Source organism: Phacochoerus africanus, chromosome 6 (genome assembly GCF_016906955.1).
Source record: "Phacochoerus africanus isolate WHEZ1 chromosome 6, ROS_Pafr_v1, whole genome shotgun sequence".
NCBI classification, from domain to species: Eukaryota; Metazoa; Chordata; class Mammalia; order Artiodactyla; family Suidae; genus Phacochoerus; species Phacochoerus africanus.
Window position 1 is genome coordinate 47056243 of NC_062549.1, and position 25088 is coordinate 47081330.

Here is a 25088-nt window from a genome sequence, read left to right on the forward strand (position 1 = left end):
ATTTGAAAAGATACATGCACCACTATGTTCATCATGGCATTATTTACAACAGCCAAGATATTAAAATAGCTATGTACCCAACAGATAAATGGATAGATTACACACACACACACACACACAGGACATATACACAGGAATGCTACTCAGCCATAAAAAAAAAAAGATGAAAATTTGCTCTCCGTGACAGCATGGATGGACCCTAAGGGTATTCATAAATTACAAAGCCTATAGTAGTATAAAGTATTATTAACTCTATTTCAATAAAATATTTGTTAAGAGTCCCTGTTATGGCTCAGTGGTTAATGAACTCGACTAGTAACCATGAGGTTGCAGGTTCAATCCCTAACCTCAAGCAGTGGGTTAAGGATCCAGCATTGCCATGAGCTGTGGTGTAGGTCACAGACATGGCTGGGATCTGATGTTGCTGTGGCTGTGGTGTAGGCCAGTGGCTATTGCTCCGATTTGACCCCTAGCCTGGGAACTTCCATATGCCACAGATGTAGCCCTAAAAAAGACAAATAAATAAATAAAAATATTTATTATATGTCCTAAAATCACCTCTTGTAAGTTTCAAGAAGTATCTCTTTGTTTCTAGTGATCTCTAAGGTTTGATGGAAACATTCAATATTTATCCTTCATGTCCTTTGGACTAGACTCTTAAATAAAACTCTATATTATTCTTTTAGTCTATCCTAATTGCTAAGTTCTCTCAATTCTTCAATAAAATCAGGTATTCTTTTCTACCCTGTTTACTAATTTTTACATTTATACATGATATCCTAGTGATGAATGAACCTCAGCATGATAATTTCAATATCCTTCCCAAAAAGGATCAGCCCTGTATTTACTGACCATTGTGGCTATAAGAGCACATTGGGCTAAGGTCTTTATCTTTCATTTGTTCAAAATTGTTAATTTTGTATCCATGCTGCTTAGAAATATACTTAAATAATGTCCCTCTAATTTTAGCATCCCTGCCCCTCCTAAGGCCATAGTTCTTGGTTCTCTTGACGCTCAGTCATCTACAGGCCGGTCTCTGAGTGCACATCATTGCCAATTCCTGCGCCCAGCAAGTGAGCATCTGTTTACCAGTTTCTGGTGCCCTTATCTTCTCTAGGCTGCCTTCGCAGCTGCCTTCCTAGATACCAGACTACCTAATATACTTCTGATCAGAGATTGTCACAGATTGCCTGCCCCCCTGAACTGACTTCCATACTTACCACTTTGACACACTTAGAGATCATTAGCACCTGAGTTTCTTAACTATCACTCCAATACCAGAATAGACCCTATACATGGTCCTTATGTATAGAGTCCAGTAATACAAGTCCTTAAGACACTGTCAGGTTACAGCATCTACAACTGACAAGAATTTTGGAAGAATAATAACTGGCTCTATCTTTTGAGAAGTCTTAGCTAATATATTTTTGATGAAGCCGATAGAATTTTAATCCAATGTGATGAATAAAAATAGATCAAAGTCTATTTTAAAATGAAAGACAATAATGAGGAAAGAAGGGAGAGTCGGGCAGAAATCAAGAGTAACAAAGATAGGCAGGGGTGAAATAAAAGAGACAAAACAGAAACACCAAGTGATGAGAGAGACCAAGATGAAGAAAGAAATAGAGATGCAAAAGTTAAGAGTTGACAAACACTCAGAGACAGTCAGAGACAGAAAGAAATCAAGAAAAGAATGAGGTAAAGAGAGAGAAAATCAGATAGAGGCTGAGGGAGAAGAGATACAGGAAAGATACAAGGATCCTAAGGCAGAGAAGAAAGAAAAAGCCCAAAATTCTGTCTCTTTTCCCAATCATTGATTCCTAAAAAGAAAAAAAAAAAAAAAAAAGCAAATTCCAAATCTCAGTCATGTCCACTTTGCTGTAATGGTAATGAAAGACCTGGGGTTTCAGTTTCAATGAGTGCATGGAGAAAGGATTGAAGTTGTTAGCACACATAGAGAAAAAAAAGCTAGTGCCTCTCTAGCATCCTTCTGTCTGTTCCTACATTCTTTCTCAAGCTGGTTTGAGAATTATCCACATTGTACAGAAGAAATTAAGTCTGGGAGTTCTTGTTGTTGCTCAGTGTAAATGAATCTGACTAGCATCCATGAGGACACAGGTTCGATCCCTGGTTTGCTGTGAGCTCTGACGTAGATCAAAGATGTGGCTCGGATCCCGCATTGATGTGGCTGTGGCATAGGCCAGCAGCTGTAGCTCCTATTTGACCCCTAGCCTGGGAACCTCCATATGCCGTAGGTGTGGCTCTAAAAAAAAAAGAGAGAGAGAGAAATTGAATCTAATGTGGCAAAGGCTTTGAACCAACAAAAGAAACCTGACCAGCTTCATGCCTTCCTTCCTCTCCTCAAGCCCCAAAGGACATCCTTCAAGGAGCACAAGGTCTCTTCCTCCCTGTCCTTGTTCAGAATACCCTCCACTTTCTCTGAGAAGATACCCCCATCCTTCAAGTCCCAATCACAACTTGCTCAAAGATAATATTTTATCCACCTCTGTCATTTGGACATGCAGCACAGGGCCTGGTGAATTAAAGTCATAAGTAAGTGCTAAATGAATAAATGCACACTGGTTCTAGACATATATGTATATACACACATAAATACATTACAAATATATTTACTATTTATATTGTACAAACTTTTTTTTTTGTCTTTTTTGCCATTTCTTGGGCCGCTCCCACAGCATATGGGAGGTTCCCAGGCTAGGGGTCTAATCGGAGCTGTAGCCACTGGCCTACACCAGAGCCACAGCAATGCAGGATCCGAGCCGTATCTGTGACCTACACCACAGCTCACAGCAACTCCGGATCATTAACCCACTGAGCAAGGGCAGGGATCGAACCCACAACCTAATGGTTCCTAGTCGGATTTGTTAACCACTGCACCACGACGGGAACTCCCTATATTGTACAAACTTTTATAAAGAAGTCTGTTCATAGTACTAAGCAAAAATGTTCTTCTAATAACATCTCTCTAAATCTACTCTCCTTCCGGTTTTCTCATTGATGACATCAACTAAACTATCCACTCCAACTAAAAACTCTCTCATCTAAGGCCTATTGATCTTATCTTCTCAATGTCACCCAACTTATCTCCCTGCTATCTATCCTGACAAAAGAAAAATAAAACCCTCCTCAATGGTCCCTTTAATCTTTCCCATCTCCCACTTTGTTCCAGTAACCTTGCTAACCAAGTCACATTCTTTATGAGATACTTTCAATAAAAAAAAATATGGAAAAAATTCCCCTTTTCCTCAAAATTATCATCAAATTCCCCATTCTGGTACTAAGAACTTTCCCAATTACACCGAACCCACCTCCCAATCATTTTCCACCACTCTCCCTCCCCCATAGCTAGTCCCTAAACCCTTCTGCTTTTCCACATCAAGCTTCTTCCCATGGGCATTTATAGTTTCTTTCCCTCCACCTTCAAGATCTTTATCTATGTCCCTGAAATTCAGCTCAAATTGTATCCTGTTCCTCAATCTGATAATTATCCCTGGGGAGAGTTAGTTATCCCTTCCTCTGGATTTCCAATGCACTTGAAACATAGCATTTATTATAGCTTAGATAATAGCATATGGTAATTATTTAAGTATCTTTCTTTCCCATTACATTATGAGTTGTGCAAGTACAGACATTGTGTCATTAACTTTTAAAAGTACCCCAGAGCTTAGCAAAGGACCTGCAAACAGTAGGGACCCCATAAATATAGAATAAATAAACATACCTTTCTGTGCTTTAATTAGTTGCTTCCCAATTTCTAGTGTCACAAATGCTGTACCATTTAGAACTATGTCAGTTATGGTCTTCCAGGCATTAGGAGAGAGTCTTTCAGTGGGGGAGATAAAATTTCCTGCTGCATTGTTTATCACAATCTAATAAATGAATAAGACAAGTTATAGAAACTTAGATGAAGAGGAAAGGGCTTTTAATTCCTAAAATGTAATAATCTAAATAATAAAGCTAAAGTTCACAGTCTGCTATGAAAAAATACTATGAGATAAGGTTCAATTTTACTTTTTTTTTTTTTTTGCTTTTTAGGGCTGCCCCCATGCATATGGAGGTTCCCAGGCTAGGGGCCAAATTGGAGCTGTAGCTGCTGGCCTACACCACTGCCACAGCAATGTCAGAGCCGAAGGGTGTCTGAGACCTACACCACAGCTCATGGCAACACCAGATCCTTAACCCACTGAGTGAGGCCAGGGATCAAACCTGCATCCTCATGGATGATACATTTGTTTCCGCTGAGCCACGACAGAACTCCTTAATGGTCTCTTTAATCTTTAAATCTTTAATCAGTTTTACTTCTTTAAGCCTGTGAAAATTTCCTATATTACTAAATTTTATTTTATTTATTTTTGTTTGCTTTTTTTTTTGTCTTTTGTCTTTTTTTTTTTTTTAGGGCCACATCCACGGCATATGGAGGTTCCCAGGCTAGGGGTTCAATCAGAGCTATAGCTGCTGGCCTATGCCACAGCCACAGCATATATTACAAAATTTTAAAATCCTAATCCCTGTCTCAAAACTAGGGTAGAGTCTATTATTAAAAATAAAAATACAGTTCTCATTGTGGTGCAATGTAAATGAATCTACTAGTATCTATGAGGATGCAGGTTCAACCCCTGACCTTGCTCAGTGGGACCGGGATTTTGCCCTGCCATGAACTGTGGTGTAAGTCACAGATGCAGCTCAGATCCTGCATCGCTGTGGCTGTGGCTGTGGTGTAGGCCAGCAGCTGTAGCTGTGATTTGATCTCTAGCCTGGGAACTTCTATATGCCACAGATGTGGCCCTAAAACGCAAAAAATAAATAAATAAATATAAATAAAAATACAGGAGTTCCCACTGTGGCTCAGTGGTAACGAATCCAACTAGTATCCATGAGGACGCAGGTTTGATCCCTGGCCGTGCTCAGTGGGTTAAGGATCCAGCATAGCTATAGCTGTGGTGTAGGTAGCAGATGAGGCCCAGATCCCATGTTGCTGTGGCTGTAGGCCGGCAGCTACAGCTGCAATTCGACCCCTAGCCCAAGAACTTCCATATGCGGCAAGTGTGGCCCTAAAAAGACAAAGAAAGAAAGAAAGAGAGAGAGGGAGAGAGAAAAAGAGAAACAGAGAAAGAGAGCAGGAAGGAAGGAAGGAATACATATTAAGCAAATCCACCATGTGAGTATAATTTATTTCAAGGAATCTCAACTAAAATGCCTTTAATTTCTGGTGTCATTTTGGCTTAATTTACCTAATGAAACTCTAGGTTGATGACCTGTTTCTTCACTACCAATAGAGATTACACTCAATTCTATATCAGATATTATTGGTCTGTCTGAAAATATCTTTACATAGAAAAGTGCTCTCTTCGAGACTACTGGAGGAAAAGGCTTCTTTACAATTAAACAATGGTAAAATACCCATACATATCTCAGATCTTAAAAGGAAAAATCTGAGGATTTTTTTGTAGGTTTCCTTGTTTGTATTATTCTCCTCCACTGATAATCAAAAATTATTGAGAAAAGCAGAGCATGAATCATTTAAACTAGATATTGTGCCCTTGGACAACTGCTCTTTTTCATAGTATTATTAAATAAAGTGAAATCAAGTTTGTTCTATATGACTATAAATGTATTTTTTAAGTATACGTGAAAGGAAATGGTGCAACAGTCCACCTAATCTATTCCCTGCTTTAAGCAGAGATGGCTTTTTGCTAGAGGAAAACAGGTGCTTCTCAACATAGCATTCGCTCACATCAATATTTTATTTCCTTAATACATCTTGGTAGGTGTTATCAACATCAAACGCCTCATCCTTTTGCCTTATGGCCATTACACTTACATCAGGATGTCCTATGACTTTGATCAGTTCTGACACAGTGTTCTGCACCATATTAGGATCCCTCACATCACACTGAATTGCATGAACCTGCAAAATAACAAAGAGAAAAAAGAATCCTACATCTTTTCAGACTTCCTAACCCACAAGCATTAGTAAATCTGATTTAAGTAACTGTTTTAAGTGTACCTTATTTCCAGTTTGAGAAGAAATTTCTTCCGCAGTAGCTTTCAAAATGTCAATATTCCTAGAAATAAACATATGGTACTTTGCATGAGTTCTGTAATGATTTCATGTTATATTTTTCTTTTTAAATTCATAAATTAAAAAACAAGGAGAGGAAGTTCCCCTGTGGTGCAGGGGCTTGAGGATCCAGCATTACCGCAGCTGTGGCACAGGGTTTGATTTCTTACACATGCCGTGGAGATGGTCAAAAAAAAAAAAAAAAGAAAAGAAAAGAAAACAAGAATCTGTTGCTATAAAGGCATGCATTTTTGAGACAAGAGAAATGCTGTATCTACAAGCAAGTCAGTTTGAATGAATTTTTATTTTCTGTAAGTCAATTCAAGAAATTGTCATATGTCTGACACTAATTTATTGAATTACCTTTAAACAAGTTACTTTGTATATACTCATAAATTTTAAATTATTTCCTTAATTATACTCATTTCTATCTATTTGCTTGTACAAGCTTGCTTTAGAAGCAAAACACATTCGTGGAATGATGAAGCTTATGTTAAACCAAATAAAATCTATGTTAGGAATTCCCACTGTGTCTCAGTGGTTAATGAATCTAACTAGGAACCATGAGGTTGCGGGTTAGATCCCTGGCCTTGTTCAGTGTGAGCTGTGGTGTAGGTCGAAGATGCAGCTTGGATCCTATGCTGCCGTGGCTATGGCATAGGCCAGCGGCTACAGCTCCGATTAGACCCCTAGCCTGGGAACCTCCATATGCCATGGGTACGGCCCTAGAAAAAACAAAAAACAGAAACAAAAATAAATAAAATATAATCTATGCTATGTATAGGATCTAAGTTAGTAAATTTTAGACCAAATTGTTGAGTCTGGACAAGCTATATGATTTCAGAATCGTATATGCTTGAGAAAAACACGAAATATAAACATTGTAAATCATGTTAAAATATTAACACTCTTAAAAACATTACAACATGAAAAAATGTTCTGGCCAATTTGCATTAAAGGAAACATCTGAAAGAAATTCCTGTGGCCCCTTAATTTATACATAGTGACTTGTCATTCACATAACTTAGTCTACCCCAAAATTTTATACTATTCAAAACTGGAGGAAGGAGTAGATTTTTGACTAGTCTCTAAAGCTCTAGATTTGCATAGTTTTAAGGTACCAGGATATGCCTAAATAAGAAGGAATTCTTTCCACAAGGTCTCACACTTCCTACATTCATCATAATAGATGTTTTGAAATATCTACACATCTTAAAGAAAATGGAAATATTATATTTATTATCCTGGTACAAGGCTAAGTATCTACTGAATCAGTAATTACTGAAAACGAAGCAGCCTCAACGTAGAACTTTTTAACTTCATACTCATATACAGAAAAAAATTCTATCATTGAATTTGTGACATGTATTTATCATTATTTCCATAACCAATCATTATTTCAATCATCACAAATCATAACTAACATTTTTCAAGGAGATTTACTTAAATACTCTAAAAGATATTTCATAAAGATTAAGCTGCAAATCAAAAAACTCTGCCAAATAGTGTTTTCAATACTGCGGCACAGAATTATTCCATTAAAAGACTCTTGTCAGGCAACTTGCTGAGACCAACTTACCGGCTGGCTATCACACACTGTGCACCTAAGCTGGACAGATGAGTTGTCATTCTTTTACCAATGCCAGTTCCTCCCCCGGTAATGAATGCTACTTTTCCTTGAAAAGTATTTGGTGGCAGCATCACTTTTTGAAAGGGTGGGAAGGATTTAGACTGAAAAGCTTCAGTGCTTTGATACAATATTTTTGTTCCATAAGTGAAAAACTAAAAGAAAAAAAAATACATTGAAATTTGCATACTTGTATTCCCACAAAAGAAATGAATATTTTTTAAACTTACTCTTTAATATTGATATTATTGGATTAACACAAACTCATTGTAAACATATTGGTACTGTATTTAATCAACTTTTATTATTTTTCTGTTGGAATTTAAGTAATATGGCAGAAGAGATAAAAATATGAACTTTGGAGCTAGACTACATAGGATAGAACTTTCTCCTTAGTCAAATAAGCTTCAGCAAGTTATATAACCTCATTGCTTTGGTTTCTTCTACAATTGGTAATAACAATAGAACCTTCTTCATGAGACATTGTGAAGCCATGAGTTAATATAAATATTAAACCTAGAAGATTATGTAGCACATATAAATCACTCTATGAATGTTTATGTGTTTTGCTTAAATTTAAATTTAAAAACATTAAAGCATTTTTGTCTTTTAACAAGAATATCTGTATAAAAATCACATTCCATCTTTGAATCACTGAAGAAAATTATAAAAACTCCTTAGGGAGTTCTTGTGGCTCAGTGGTAACGAACTCAGCTAGTATCCATGAGGACGAGGGTTCGATCCCCGGCCTTGCTCAATGGGTTAAGGATCCGATGTTGCCACAAGCTATAGTTAGTTTGCAGACACAGCTCGGATCTGGCATTGCCAAAGCCAGCAGTTACAGCTCTGATTCAAGCCCTAGCCTGGGAACCTCCACATGCCTCAGGTACAGCCCTAAAAAGCCAAAAAAAAAAAAAAGAAAAAGAAAAAGTACTTTATATGGTTTATTAAATTGAATGCCTCTTCCCATGCTGTCTTCTGGAAATAAATCTAGAACAGACAAAAATATTTGTTATGGAGTTCCACTGTGGTACAGCAGGTTAAGGATCCAGCATTGTCACTGTAGTGGCTCAGGGTAGCTGCTATGGCGTGGGTTTGATAACTGGCCCAAGAACTTCCACATGCTATGGGTAAGGCCAAAAAAATATATATGTGGGTGTATATATATAAATATATGTTTGTATATATACATATATGTGTGTATATATATACTTGTTATATTTTAAATGGAAGAAAAAAATTTTTCAACTAAGAACTATTTGTATTGCCCTATCTTATATTTTATAGCTTACTCATATTACTTGTTAAAATCACTGCCATTCTCTCATTTTTAATTATGAAAACAGACTGAAGTATTGAACATAATAACAACCAATAAAGAGCTAATATTAAGTGTCTACCATGTGTCAAAATTAGGTATCTAACTAATTTTTCCCATGAAATAGGTATTATTTTTACCCCATTGTACAGGAGTGGCCCAGAGAAGTTAAATATGTCACCTAAGTTGCAGAACCAAGATTACAACCACCTTGTCTATTGTTTCTCTCTACTCACTGAGCTCATACTGAGTTTAATGATCACACCAGTGGGGCATGTGATATTCCCCACCAGGTCACGGCTGCAAGATCAAAACTCCAGAATTTGTGATATCCTGCTAGAGCATTTCTATATGTTAAATGGCCTGCCATCAGTGTTCCGAGAGAACCAGAAATTTACCTTAAGGAAATAATTAGAAAAGCAGTCAATGATTTAGGATAAGGTGATTCATCAACTGGAAACTGTACAAGAAAATGCTTATAATATGATGTTAAGCAAAAAAAAAAGAAATATATAGGATGTTCTTAACTATAAATAAAAATATATGCTTAGAAAAAAAGACTAAAAAGGAGTTCCCGTCGTGGCGCAGTGGTTAACGAATCCGACTAGGAACCATGAGGTTGAGGGTTCGGTCCCTGCCTTTGTTTAGTGGGTTAGCGATCCGGCGTTGCCGTGACCTGTGGTGTAGGTTGCAGACGTGGCTTGGATCCCGAGTTGCTGTGGCTCTGGCATAGGCCGGTGGCTACAGCTCCGATTCGACCCCTAGCCTGGGAACCTCCATGTGCCACGGGAGCGGCCCAAAGAAATAGCAAAAAAAAAAAAAAAAAAAAAAAAAAAAAAAAAGACGAAAAAAAGACTAAAAGGAAAAAACAACAGTAAGTAATAGATTAAATATTCACAAAAAAAAAAAATTTACTATGTGCCAGGTTTACTAAGTACTTTCAACAACCCTATAAGGTAAACTCTATTGTTACTCCCATTATATACATGATAAAACAGAAAGGTCAAGTAACTAACTTTTTTTTTTTTTTTGCCTTTTTAGGGCCACTTCCTCAGCATATGAAGGTTCCCAGGCTAGGGGTCTAATCTGAGCTGTAGCTGCTGGCCTACAACAGAGCCACAGCAACGCGGGATCTGAGCCCAGTCTGCAACTTACACCACAGCTCACAGCAATGCCGGATCCTTAACCCACTGAGCGAGGCCAGGGATCAAACCTGCAACCTCATGGTTCCTAGTCGGATTCGTTAACCACTGAGCCACGACGGGACCTCCTCAAGTAACTAACTTTTAAAGACAAATAATAGTAAGTAGTAAAGACTTGACCCAATGCTAAAATGTATTTAACTTCAGGGTCCATTCATTACCTTTCACAGTTATTATGTCTAAGTGATTGGAATAATGGATGGTTATTTGTTCTTTATGTTTGCTGTTTTTAGAAATTTCAAAATCTATTCAATAAATATGATTTGATTTTACCAGCAGAAAAACTATTGAAAGACAAAATTTGAAAACATGTATAAAATAATTGGCAAAGATAAATTAGCCAATCTTGTAATCTTCCATACCGGACATTATATGTTTTTCGGCTTCATGTTTTCTTTTTGTATCCTTTTACCAAAGCATGATAATTCAAGCAATTTACAGTAATCTTTCTCTGCACATATGGCAGTTTTACTTAAAGCTGGCTCCACCTCCAGAACTATTACATTAAGATGGTTAATCAGGAAATTTGCACATGTAGCCTGGTGAGTTTATCATTACCTAGTAATAAAGAAAAAAATGTGTTCTAATTTTCCAAAAGCTCTATGATCATTTCTTATTTGTTTAGAGTTGATTTGTATAGGGAATTTGATGTAGTACTTTATGAAAGATAAATTAAGTGAGATATATGCATACAACCTTTCTTTTTAAATTTATTTTAATACATTTTCTCAACTTCCTAACTGATAGAGGAAAGGTTATAAAGGTAAAAATCACATTTGAAATAACAATTCCTAATAAGTGTCTCTAATGTAACAGATTATACCATAGCATAGTCTCACCCATTTTATTTGATTTGATCTAGTCAATACTGCTCATATAACTCCCCTTCACCACCAAACCAAAAGTGAAGAAACTGATATGCTATTTAATTTCATATTACCTTTGGAAAATTCACAGCATATATGCTATTGAATATTAAAGCCATCTGTTTGCCTAAAAGCATGCTGTTCATTTCAACGTTAAGTCACATAGAGATGAATAGACCTCATAGGATCATATTGTATTCAATCTCCTGTTTCTACAAAGGATCCTGAATAACTTGAAAAAGCATTCTGGCCATTTCTTTTGAGCCATAAAAAGATACAAAATAGGTCTTTAAAGATTTTCAAATCTTGCTTTGTGGTCTTTCTAGAAATAATTTGGTTTTGAAAATGAAAGCATCTTCCATAGAAAGATTGATTTCTCTGGAGATCTTTTCATCTCTAAATTGATCTCCCCAAACTGATCTATAGATTCAATGAAATCCCTTTCAAAATCCCAGTTGGTGAGTTCCTGTCATGGGTCAGCAGTAACCAACCTGACTAGTATCCATGAGTTGGGGTTCAATCCCTGGCCTTGCTCAGAGGGTTAAGGATCTGGTATTTCCGTGAGCTGTGGTATGGGTTGAAGATGTGGCTCAGATCCCCCCTTGCTGTGGCTGTGGTGTAGGCTGGCAGCTGCAGCTTCAATTTGACCCCTAACTTGGGAACTTCCATATGCCACAGGTGTGGCCCTAAAAAAGCAAAAAAAACAAACAAAAAAAAGCAAAAAAAAAAAACCCAAAACAACAACAACAAAACAGTTGGCTTTTTGCAAAAGTTGACAAAATTCTCTGAAAATTCATTTTTTAGGAACACAGAAATGCAAGGGGCTCAAATAGCTAAATATATTCATTAAAGCATTGTGGTAGAAAGTCTAGAAAAACTATCTGCATTTTCATAGGGGATATACCCAATCAGGGCACATCCATATAACAACATACTATGTGTATCTATTAAAAGAATTTAGAATTTATAAGCTGAATGTAAACATTGCTACATATATTGTTTATTCAATCACTCAAGGAATTATTAGTTGAATACCAACAATGGGAGTTATTATACACCAAAAGAAAAATCCAAGATGGGGTAAAACATACTAAATGCTCTCATTTGTGTGTTTTTTACATATGTTGATATATGAACAAAAACTGTTGTTAGGATCCATAAGAAACTATTCATAGTCATAACCACCTGGGAGAAGGACTTCTTATATTGTCACTGCATATCCTTTTATACTGTTAAATGTTCAATACAGTCATAAATTAATTATTCACTAAATATAGTTAACACAAGTCACATATGCATGCACACAATATGGGAAGTGTACAGACGAAAACAAAATTATAACAAGAAAACTAGAATAGAACCTGTGTCATGATAAGGATGTATGCTTTATTTGAAGACTAATTATTCTATTTCCAAAATTAAGTGTCAGCTACATTTATAGAAACAATGAAATATTAGCATATATATTTTTTTGGAGTTTCCAACTATTTGTTGGTTTCGGTCAAAATCAGTATTTTTTTTAAATCAATTTACCTTGAGTCAAACTGACATGATAAATACTTTGCAAACTGGGCCTTAACTATCATATAAAAATGTCGGCTCAGTAAAGCCCAATCTTATTTTTCAGAGGATGACTTTGAAAAATGCACACCTTTGCATACCCAAGGTAACTCATACAGTCCACACACACAGCAAGCTTTCAATAACTACTTCATGATTTTGTCTAGTTGCTAAAAGGGACACAAGTCTGTGACATGCATGCATTCTCTTCAATGCCAGACCCACTGCCACTTCAGCATAGTTGACATAGTTCATAGCTGTAGGCATCTGGAAATTCAAGCAGATATAATTCTCCAGTGCAGAAATATTTATTCCTGCAGAATGAAGAGTTGTCCTACCTGCTAATGCCAATAGTGACCCTATAAACTTTAAAATACTTGAAAAGCCCAAATTCTATCCACCTCAGAGCTTGCTACAGGCTGTTGAGCTCAAACTCTGCCTGTGTGGATTGCTCCAGCAACTCTACCCCCTCCTTCACTTAAAACAGGGCACTGCACAGAGGCCACTGATAATTCTAAGCTTCTGCAGAAAAGAGAGATTGTTGCCATGGTAACTTGAAGGTAAGGCTGAGCAAATATAAAGGGAAGTTAGCTGGACTCCAAGCTCCAGCTGCTAGGCTGAATAATACAGTTGTTATCAGCAATGAACAGGAGCCCTTGAAAAAGCAGTTGTTCTGTGTTACAGCATGCACTTCCCATTTTCATTACAAGTCTTATCTGTATACAATCATATGTAAACCAAATAGATGCTTCACCAGTACTACAATACAGGAGATGAAATCAAAGAGATAAATTAGTGGGCAATTTTCAACTGGAGTCTTCACTTCTGCTTCACTTCTCTCATTTGAGTCATCTCTTTACTGATCCTCATTTCATTAGCCAAAACTAACATAACTATCTCCTTTGAACCAAGAAATAGAACCCCTGCTCTTGAAAAGGGTTTCTTTTGATTTGGGAATTTGCCTGTATGAAAAAGTATTAAAAATAAGCCTGATATGATTAGTTATAGAGTTAACTCATTTATTGTCAGCAAGTTTTTTGTTTGTTTTTCAGCAAGTTTTTACAGAACATATGCTATGCCCCAGACACTGTCCTAGGCAATGGCAATGCAGCAGTGAGCAAAAGATATGATATTCCACCCTCAAAGAGATTAACTTGGTGGGAAAGGGGAGGGAGATAAATAAATTAAGCCAAATATATATTATATCAAAAGCTAATGTCTTGCTGTGGGTAAAAATAAGGCGTAGAATATGGGGAGAGCACTGTCATTTTAAACAGAGTGGTCAAGAATTCACGTTGCAACTCAGCAGAAACAAACCCGACTAGTACCATGAGGATGTGGATTCAATCCCTGGCCTTGCTCAGTGGGTTAAGGATCCAGCATTGCTGTGAGCTGTGGTGTAGGCTCCAGCTCTGAATCAACCCCTAGCCTGGGAACTTCCATATGCCGCAGGTGCAGCCCTTAAAAAAAAAAAAAAAAAAAAAAAAAAGAAGAAGAAGAAGACAAAGAAAGAAAAAAACAAGGAATACAGGATAGCTAAGATTATTTTCTACCTGGAATCTTCTTTTAAAAACTAAGAGTTACCAAACATCAATTAAATGCTTTCTAATATGGGCTGTAAGAAACCCTGGCTAACTTTAGAATTCCCTGGCTAACCCTGGCTAACATCAACATTTTTTGATGTTTATAATAACCTGTGGGGAATAATCTGAGATCTAGATTTTTTTTTTAAGATAACAAAGTTAGCTTTTGTAGGGGTTTGTTGCGAAATTTCTTCACATGCCAATTTGAGCTCTGAGGCCACCATTCATCCATGTTACTCCATCTAATGACTCCTTCACATCCTTTCTCTTCACCTAATATATTCCATCCATCTCCAAGTCCCATGTATTTTACCTCTCCAGTCAATCTTTCCTCTTCATCCACTGCCTGACTTCAAAGGCTCCTATCTTCCACCATTCAAAAATATGAAGGGCCTATGGACAATCTCTTGTCTCTGTCCTCCAGTCTCCCTTTACCCCAACCCATCTCAATACTCTTCTCCAAACTACCACAAACCTGCTCATGGTACTTCTTCCCTTAAGACTCTTCAATGGCTTCCAACAGCTGCGTAAAATCCAGGTTCCTTAGCTTCATCTAGCACAGCAAGTCTTCATGACCTGGCTTTTGCACATCTTTCCAGCCTTATCTCCCTATTCTTTTTCACTTTATTTATTTATTTATTTATTTATTTATTTATTGTCTTTTTGCCATTTCTAGGGCCGCTCCCACGGCATATGGAGGTTCCAAGGCTAGGGTTCTAATCGGAGCTGTAGCCGCCAGCCTACACTAGAGCCACAGCAATTAGAGATCTGAGCTGCGTCTGCAACCTACACCACAGCTCATGGCGACGCCAGATCCTTAACCCACTGAGCAAGGCAAGGGATCAAACCCGCAACCTCATGGCTCCTAGTCAGATTTGTTAACCACTGAGCCACGACGGGAACTTTTTCACTTTAAAATTTATATGCCGGAAAACCAAAATATGCAGGGTTTCCCAAACACAAACTGTTTCCTACCTCACTATCTTTATACAAATCAATCCCCACTATCACTCAACATTCATCATTCAAAGGCTGAGGTCTTCCCTAACACTCCCAGACAAAATTAACATCCTCATCTTCACTTCTATAACTTAAATTATCTGTATACCAGTTTAGAAATTCAAGAGGCCCTTTAATATTTCAAGGCACATCATTTACCCCTCTCTTCCCTCTGGCTCTTCCTCATAAATGACCTCTCTCAGGAACCCAAGATAGATATCAGGGCTTCAACTCACACCACATATCCGAACCACTAAGTCAGGTTCATTTTAGTCCTAAATATCTCCAACAACCACCCTTAGTACAGACCCTCATCACGTGTATATCTCCCCATTTCAAGTCTCACCAGATGATACCATCTTCCTACTCACAATTCTAATGGTGCCATTGACTTCCTTGGCATGACCCAATCTTCCTTCCTCACCCCCTACTACCAAGGCCTCTCAATTTACCTCCTAAATATCGCCAGACTTCTGTAACCAAGCAGGAACCTATGGGACCTTACCAGCATAGGCCCTTCCCCTATATCCTCTGCTTTAGCTCCTCTCTGAAGTATAACATTTATCTTGATGGAGGTTTATAGGAACATTGTGACCTGACCTCTGTGGACAGCTACAAGAACAAAGGATTTCTGTGCCAAGAATTTTGCAACAACCAACCATGCCCCTCCCTCACCTTGCCTTTGAAAATGCTTGGCAATTTTGGTTCAGGGAGTTTGAGATATTTTGGGGGCACAAGCTACCCATATCCTTGCATGGCCATGCAATAAACCCTGCTCTGTTCCAAATTCCAGTGTTTTGGTTTGTCTAGCCTCACTGTACATTGGGCACAAAGACTTGCACTAACACTTCAAGTTTCCCATGTACTATCATTCCCTAGATGAGACCACCATGGCCTCTCATCCGGAAAGAGGATTACCCAGGGTTTGACCATTTGCTTCTACTCTCACCCCCACTTCCACACATTCAGGACAAAGCTCTCGCTCCTTAATTTGGCTCACAGGCTGCTCACTATCCTGCTGTCACCACCTGCTTCCTTCCTTCCTACTACACTACTGCCCCCTACTCTAGTCTGGACTTTTGTAGAGGCCACTCTCCTGTCTAGAACTTTCTTACTCTTACTCCTCCCCCTGGCTAATGTTTACTAATCCTTCATTTTTCAGACTGGAGAAGAGGGATGCTATCTATTTATTTGGATCCCTTCTAAAATCAAGAACCCTTATCATCACACATACTTCATTAGACCATAATGTCACTAGATTGTAAGCTTCCTGAGAGCAGAAATCATTTCTTTTTCTCATGCTCATATCCCTAGTGTAATGCCTAACACATAGTAATGAAGTAAGAGTCTTAACTAAAGAAACAACACGCCCCACCCCCGCCCCTGGGGCTGAGGAGGCAGCTTTGAGCTTTGCCCTGAATGTGTCAGCAGCTTTGCTCACCACATACCACCCTTCTTGTAAGCTTGTAGCAACTTATGTCTTTGCTAGCAGCCCGGCAAACCAAGCTCCAAGCATTGCTTTTCAGTTTCACTTTTGTAATTTTTGCTTGTTCAGCTTCTTGGGCAGGAACTCTGTCTGCTCTGGGGAAGGGGGAAGGCCAGACTGCTTGGGCAGGAAAAATAAGACCCAGAAGTCTGTACTGTATAAAAGCTACTCAGAACAAAGACCTAGTGCTCAGACTCTGGAAACGACTCCTCTGAGCTGAATAAACGACTCCTCTGGTGCTGAATAAACCTGGCTACTCCACATCTCCAATTGCCTCTTGTCTCTTTCTGCTGCCATGGTTTCTGCAACAGTAAATGCTCAATTTGCCACATAAATTAGTGAAGCCTGTCTTGCCCTGGCCCCCAGAAACCTGTTCAGTCTCATTTCCATACATTGCTCTCTGACCCCAGTATTTCACAAATTCCACAATACCAAACCTTGATACTTTTCAAAAATAGGCCATGCTCTTTCACTTCTTGATACATGCTATTCCTTACATCTAGATTATCTTTGGTGCCCTGTAAATCCCCCAAAAATCAGCTCTAGGAGCCTCCTCCTCCTTGAAATCTTCCCTGCCTCCCCTGGGCACATGCTGCTTTGTTGATATATGCATTCTGCACACATCTACATTTTAAGTACGATGCCTGGTGAGGACCCACCGGACTATCATTTTTCAGACATTTTCTGAACAAAGACCATAGTAAGAAATATATTTTATACACAATACATTACATGTTTACTCTGTGTTATGCTCTATTCTAGGGCTGGAGATATAGGAAATGAAAATCCTTGCCTCCAAGAAGCTTGTATTCTGGAGTTCCTATTGTGGCTCAGCAGGTTAAGAACCCAACTAGTATCCATGAAGATGCAGGTTCTAGCCCACCTCTCTCAAGGTTAAGAATCCAGCATTGCCATGAGCTGTGGTGTGGGTCAAAGATGCCACTTGGATCCCACATTGCTGTGGCTATGGTTTATGCCAGCAGCTCCAATTTAACCTCTAGCCTAGGAACTTCCAAATGCCACATAAGCAGCCCTTAAAAAAAAAAAAAAAAAAAAAGATTACACTGTGGAATATTGAGATGGGTAAAGAAAGATTTCTGAGGCTTTATGGATAGACAATAATAATAATAATTTTTAAAACTCAAAACACAAACAAGGAAAAAACACCCAGATGGCCTTACAAAGGACAATGAAACGATGTTGACTAATTCTATGGGAAAAATAAATGTGATACATTCCAGCAAAATTATGCCTATTCCCCCCCCATCCTTTTACAAACACAAACAAATGCCCAGAATGATGCTCACCAAATGTTATTTCTGGGTGGCCAGAAATGTTATTTCTGGTTATTTCTAGGTGGCCAGTTCGAGGTACCCATGTTACTTTGTTTTAACTTAACTGTATTACTTGAATTTATATTGGCCAAGCAGCATTTTTGGAAAAATAGTAGTTAGGAGTTCCCTGGTGGCCTAGCCATTAAAGGATCCAGTGTTGTCACTGCTGTGGCTCAGGTCATCGCTGTGGTGTAGGTTTGGTCCCTGGCCCAGGAATTTCCACATGCTGTAGGTACAGTGGAAAAAATTATTTTTAATTTTAAAAATTGAAAAAAAAATTAGTAGTTCTTACTCGATTAAAAAAAAGTATAGCAATGTGTACCACAGATATCAAAGAATGAATTTACAAAAGAATACAACTTTTTTTTAAATTTAACCTTACTATATAACATGAATTCTGATATTTCCTATTCTATTCCACTTTATTTCCTTTCTTTAAAAAAAAAATATTTTTTAGGGCTGCACCTTCGGCATAGAAGTTCCTAGGCTAGGGGTTGGTTTGGATCTGCAGCTGCTGGCCTATGCCACAGCCACAGCAACAAGGGATCCTAATCGCATCTGCAAGAGCTAGAGGCAACACTGGATCCTTAATCCACTGAGTGAGGCCAGGGATGAAACCAACATCCTTGCAGGTACTTATGTCAGGTTCCTAACCGGCTGAGCCACAACGGGAACTCCTATTTTACTTAAACCCCTTTTGTTTCACTAAATTATTTCAAGGACCACTCACAAAATTGAAAAACATACATGAAACTATTAGCTCAAGGATGGCAGAGTTACTTTTCAAGTAAGGATCACCAAGTAATGTGTGAAACTTTGTATGCACTTAATTAGTATTTCCTGATAAACTATTGAATGAGTGAATGTCTTCCTCAGCAAAACTGAGAGCAAGCAACTTAAGGGCAGGGCTCAGAGTTCCCATCGTGGCTCAGCAGGGAAACCCAACTAGTATCCATGAGGATACGGGTTCAATCCCTGGCCTCACTTGGTGGGTTAAGGGTGTAGATTGCCATGGTGTAGATTGCAGACATGACTCGGATATGGGGTTGCTATGGCATAGGCCGACAGGTGCAGCTCTAATAGACCCTCATCCTGGGCATTTTCATAGGCAGCATGTGCAGCCCTAGAAAGAAAAAAAAAAAAAAGAAGAAGAAGCAGGGTTTATAATTTTTAAATCTTTGCATCCCCAGGGCTAGGCACAGAGCCAATTCTCATTAGTACCCCACCGAACTGAGGCCTACTAGCTAACAGCACTAATATTGCACTGAACTGAGACCTACCAGCTAAGAGCACAATATAGCACTTCATAAATAGGATGTATAACAAATGAAACATTTCTCATGGATCTTAGTAACTAAAATATTCAAATCAGGGGCTCTAATTGTAACAACTTGTATTTGCCAACATAAATATTATATTCCCTGGATCAACCTCTCACTTCACAAATGTGAAGATTTTCTCCTCCCAGGAACTCATTCACACAGAAGCCTGAATGTGCTAGAAAGGAAATGTAACAGGGGAGATCAAATCTGACTCCATTTAGATGTTTCTTTTAACTTTAACCTTTGTGCTCTGTTGCCTGTGCTTAGTCATACTCTGCACCTTTTGTAACAGAATGTTGCCTATAGCCTGAACAGACTAGCCTATTCTTAAGGCTAGGGACTTTAAGAGTATTACATTTTCAGATTAAAAAGTTGCAAAACAAGGAGTTCCCCTCGTGGCTCAGTGGTTAACAAATCCATCTAGGAACCATGAGGTTCCTGGGTTCGATCCCTGGCCTTCCTCAGGGGGTTAAGGACCCGGCATTGCCATGAGCTGTGGTGTAGGTTGCAGACGCGGCTTGGATCCCGAGTTGCTGTGGCTATGGCGTAGGCTGGCGGCTACAGCTCCAATTAGACACCTAGCCTGGGAACTTCCACATGCCAGGGGCGCTTCCCCAGAAAAGGCAAAAAAAAAAAGTTGCAAAGCAGAGAATAGTATCTATTTCAGTTGGAGGTTTGACCTGACCTACCTGGGCAGCTACAAGAACAAAGGCTCCCACACCAAGAAAGTTGCAACAACTAACAACTAACTTACCTCCTTCACCCTGCCTTTAAAAGGGCTCTGCTTAAAGCCTTCAGAGAGTTTTGGGGGGCACAAGCCACCCCTTTTCATGGCCCTGCAATGAAATTTTTCTGCTCCAAACTCTGGTATTTCGGTATTGTTTGGTCTTACTGATTTTTGGGCACATGGATTTGCATTTGGTTAACACAAATCTGACTCCATATTGATCTGCTCCTTTTACTTTAATCTTTGTCCTCTGTCACTTGTGCTTAGTCATCCTGGATGCTGCCTATAGACCAAAACTTACAGGATAGTGAGCCTGGACTTGGTAACAAGATTATAATTAATTTCTTTTGTTTGTTTGTCTTTTGTCTTTTTTTTTTTTTTTTTTTTTTAGGGCCACACTAGCAGCACTTGGAGGTTCCCAGGCTAGCAGTCTAATTGGAGCTGTAGCCACCAGCCTACGCCAGAGCCACAGCAATGCCAGATCCGAGCCGCATCTGTGACCTACACCACAGCTCACAGCAACGCTGGATCCTTAACTCACTGAGCAAGGCCAGGGATCGAACCTGCAACCTCATGGTTCCTAGTCAGATTCGTTTCCGCTGAGCCACAATGGGAACTCCATAATTAATTTTTAAAAGAGTTCATTTTCTCCCTCTCATACTGTATTGTCTAATAGTATTAGAAGAACTGGGATAAGGTTACTACAATTCAAATGATATGTGTTTAAAAAAAACAAAAACTGAAGACTTCTACTTTACAGAGCCACTGTAGGATCCAAATGAGAGTTCTTTAAGATCAGAAAATACATCCATCTTTTACAAGAAGCTAAATCTTTACAGGAAGAGAAAAATATTATCAATAAAACCCTAGCCTTGAACAAATCTCACTTTTTAAAAGGAAGCTGTCTTTTACTTCAGATTCACTATGCCATTTCCTGTGGTTACATTTGGAATTTGTCCATGTTTTCCAAAAAAAGAGTCTGCCCTTTGTGTTGAACTGAAAAAAGTTTTTCACAGTTGGCAGAATAATTTTTCTAAACTGGCTAAGGAAATTGTGATTTCTGGTTTAGTTTCATTTAGCTAAGTTTTGTTTGTTTGTTTGTTTTAATTTAGTTGGTGGAAGGGACCATCCTGGATATTATAGCTTCATTTTCCTTTCTCTTTCTTCACCCCTCCCACTTACTTTATTTGCAAATTTTATTTTGACTAGGGGGTCTGCAAAAGAGATGTCGACAATACAAAACAAAATTGGAGTTCCCTTAGTGGCTCAGTGGTTAACGAATCTGACTAGGAACCATGAGGTTGAGGGTTCAATCCCTGGCCTTGCTCAGTGGGTTAAGGATCCTGTGTTGCAGTGAGGTGTGGTGTAGGTTGAAGACGCAGTTCGGATGCCGAGTTGCTGTGGCTCTGGCTAGGCCAGTGGCTACAGCTCCAGTTAGACCCCTAGCCTGGGAACCTCTATATGCTGCAGCAGTGGCCCAAGAAATGGCAAAAAAAGACGAAAACAAAAAATTATGAGGAAGCCTGCCTGAGATGCAATTCTGCCAGCATTATCTCTAGGAAGGGAACTATAAACAGCTGGATTTTCTTTATTTTTTTAATGTGAATATGTTTGTATTAATGTTTAACTGCACAACTAACACTTTTCATTAAAAAACAAAACAAAACAAAAAACAGAGAACTGCAGATAAGGCCAATGCTCCCTCCAGTCCCCACTCCCCCACCTGGTCCCCCTCTCCTACCTCAAAGGGCAAGTATGTAGTGTCCGTCTCTTTTCCTATTTACACACAACTTTGAAACTTCTAAGAATGGGAAACCTTTGCGAATTGGCGTGCCCTCCCCACCCCGCTACACACAAACACAAACATATACCAGGAAGTCCTCCGACAACAGACTAACATTACTTTTCTCCTTAAACCTAGTCGCAGGGCTCGCGCTCTTCGCGAGATTTCCCCCAGGCCCCAGTGTTTTCTCCTCTCTCCGCCTGACACACTGTCCTGGCTCCCCCCACCAGGGGCTGCGGATCCAGGTTATGAGCTTCTCCCGGTGACCAGGCAACCCCCCATCCCGTCTTGCTCAGCGCGCGCCCGGGACAGAATGCTCGCGAGGGTCGCGCGGGAACCTGGGCCGTCCCAGCGCCGCCTTACCCGCCGAGGACCGTGTCCAGGGGCGAAAACCCGGCCTAGCAGCGCCATGTCTTGTCTCTCCGCACAGGAACGCGCGGGGGCGCAAGGGGCCGGCCTGAAATACCCAGGCTCCACAAACTGGGCGGGGAGCAGGCTGGCCTTGGCAGCGGTTTGGCCCCTAGCGGCCAGGACGGCCTGCCGTAGGAGGACAGCCCTTCTACATGGGTCTGAGCCCAAGGGCACTGCCCAGCTTGACCTCTCCCATGCTTTTTCTTGTTCTCTATTTACCTTGTCTGTGGATTGTAAAAATAATGTTAAGGCCAATAATAGCGCTTTAGATGGCCTTGGTGGATGAATTGACTGTGCCAGAAAAGTGCAGATTGCAGAAAGACGTGGCATGTGTATACTGCCCAGGTGCTTGTCAATAATTTATGTTTATTCCTTCGGTGCCTAAGTCCAAGCTGAACTGCACATCGGCAATAATATACTAAAGACACAGCTTCCCTTTGCCTAATTAGGGGGAAGTGGCTGAAATCTAATAAAAAGCTGGGCAGCTTTGACTTTTCCAAGGACAAAATGCCCTTTAACACTGAGAGATAGCAGGGAAAGGCAGGTTTATCCTTTTCTTTTTTTTTTTTTTTTTTTTAGGGCTGCATTGGAGGCATGTGAACGTTCCTGGGCTAGGGGTCATGTTGGAGCTGCAGCTGCTGGCCTGTGCCACAGCTTGTGGCAAGGCCAGATCCTTAACCCATTGAGCAAGGCCAAGGATAGAACCCCCATCCTCATGGATATTAGTCGGGCTCTTAACCTGCTGAAGCACAAACAGGAACTCTCTCCTTACTTCTAAAATGTGGCTATTCATACCTAACTCAGAATTATTGTGAAGATTAAAAGAGGATGCATGTGAAGCCCCAGGGTCAGACTGATAGTATGTGACATTGAGAGTTTAAGCACCTTGCTTTTTTTTTTTTTTTTTTTTTGCTTGCTTGCTTTCTCGGCCACAGCAGAGCCAACACCAAATCCCACTGTGCTTGGCCAGGGCATTGAACCTGTGTCCTGGAGCTGCAGAGATGCTACCAATCCCTTTGCACCACAGCTGGAACTATGCCTTGCATTTTCTAAGTGCTGAGGAAAAAAAAAATCAGCCCTGGACTTTCAGAAATTTGCCTGGCACTCACAGGTAGACCATGCTAATCTACCAGGTATAAACCAACGCTCAGAATACCAACTTCAAACAAGATTATTTTGAGGTCAGAAGGCAGGAGTCTACTTCACAGTTTTGTCTAAGCACAGACAAAAACAAGTTCATAGTTGTAATCCACAAAATACCTAACAACCCAGCTCTTGGCCAAGATAAGTGGCTATTTCTCTTGGCCAAGAAAAGAGGCAATTGCAACTTTTAACTTTTTTCCAGACTCCTCTCACTAGACATAAGATTTATTGAGATCCTCCTTCATAGAATTGCCTGTGCTTTCTGCCCACATCCAATTCCTACTTCCTTACACCATCTCCCAAATCATCCAACCAAAATCCAAATCCTGTAATAGGTTCTTTTTGACACATTTTTGCAGAGACTCATGATTTCCCATGATGTGTGTCCTATCTTAAAGGAAAAATTAAATAAACCCATCTGGTTCAACCTTAGGTGTGTCCCTGGTGGTCTTTGGCTGGAAGGCATCGACAGTGCCCTCATAGTGTTAATTCACTGTCTTAGTTTGGGTTCCTCCAAAGAAGATTCCTGAGATGAGGATCCAACCCAAGTGACTCATTTGGGAACACCAGGAAGAAAGAAGGCAGATAATACAGGTAGGTTATCCAGGTAGTTAACAATGTAGGCAACTAGAGCCAATGCCACAGGGAAACTCTGGGAGAAAATAGAGAACATTTACTGCTATGGACTGAATACTTATGTTCCCCAAATTTCATACGTTGAAATCATGACCCCCAGAGTGATGGTATTACAATGAGATGTTGGCAGTCTACAAACCAGAAAGGGGCTGTCTGCTGGTGGCACCCTGATCATGGACTTCCAGCCTCCAGAAATGTAAGCAATGAATTTCTGCTGTTTATAAGCCATTCAAGTCTATTGTATTTTGTTGCAGCAGCATGAATGGACTAACATACATGCTTCAGAGAAATCCCACCTTCTCATGATCCTGACAGTGAAGGAGAGATACAGGGTTCTAAAGATGACTAAGGTTGAATTTACAATCACAGACTGATGGATAAGGGCTGAAAATGGGAACAAATAAAATAATATTGCTTTCTCTCATTAATATGAGGTTGAAAAATCACACATACTATACCAGAATGTAACACAAAAGAAATGGCCTTATTAATTTCTATTTGTCTTGAAATCAAAGAGCCTAAAATCATATCATGATTTATGCTTATCCCTCCTCATACACCCCAGCTCCTCACACCTTCCCCCTCCCATCTCCATTGCACATACACACAGATACCTACACTTCCACCTTAGTGTGGCTGCCTCTCACCCCTATTTTCAGGAGGTAGCTTAAATGTCATTTTCTCAGAAAGTTGCCTTGACTTCTGGGCTGGTCTAGGTCTCCATACTAGAGGCGCTACAGATTTGTATCCTCAAAAGACAGACATTTTGGTAAGTTCTATCGTGTGTGATTCCCATCTCTCTCTCTCTCTCTCACACACACACACACACACACACACACACGTATGGTGCATTATAATTGTAAATACTGTATTGTTGAATATTCCAGACAAAGGAATGTTGGAAACCACTGAACTGCTGAACTCTGCAGAAAGCAAACTTGGTGGAGTTCCCGTAATGGCGCAGTGGTTAACGAATCCGACTAGGAACCATGAGGTTGCGGGTTCGGTC

The 25088-nt window shown here is 39.6% G+C and overlaps 1 protein-coding gene across 2 annotated transcripts in view; it reads right to left on the reverse strand.

Annotated features, from left to right (window-relative positions):
- The window catches only part of DECR1 (2,4-dienoyl-CoA reductase 1), a 35880-nt gene extending 13545 nt beyond the window's left edge, over nucleotides 1–22335 (reverse strand). For both annotated transcript variants that reach the window (XM_047783634.1, XM_047783635.1), the window contains exons 1-5: nucleotides 22253–22335; nucleotides 7662–7864; nucleotides 6029–6086; nucleotides 5843–5929; nucleotides 3743–3890 (exon numbers count right to left, since the gene is read on the reverse strand). In XM_047783634.1, coding sequence (XP_047639590.1) covers nucleotides 3743–3890; nucleotides 5843–5929; nucleotides 6029–6086; nucleotides 7662–7864; nucleotides 22253–22300 — 544 coding nt within the window. In that variant the 5' untranslated portion in view covers nucleotides 22301–22335. The remainder of the gene's footprint in view (nucleotides 1–3742; nucleotides 3891–5842; nucleotides 5930–6028; nucleotides 6087–7661; nucleotides 7865–22252) is intronic.
- Nucleotides 22336–25088: the final 2753 nt, after the last annotated feature.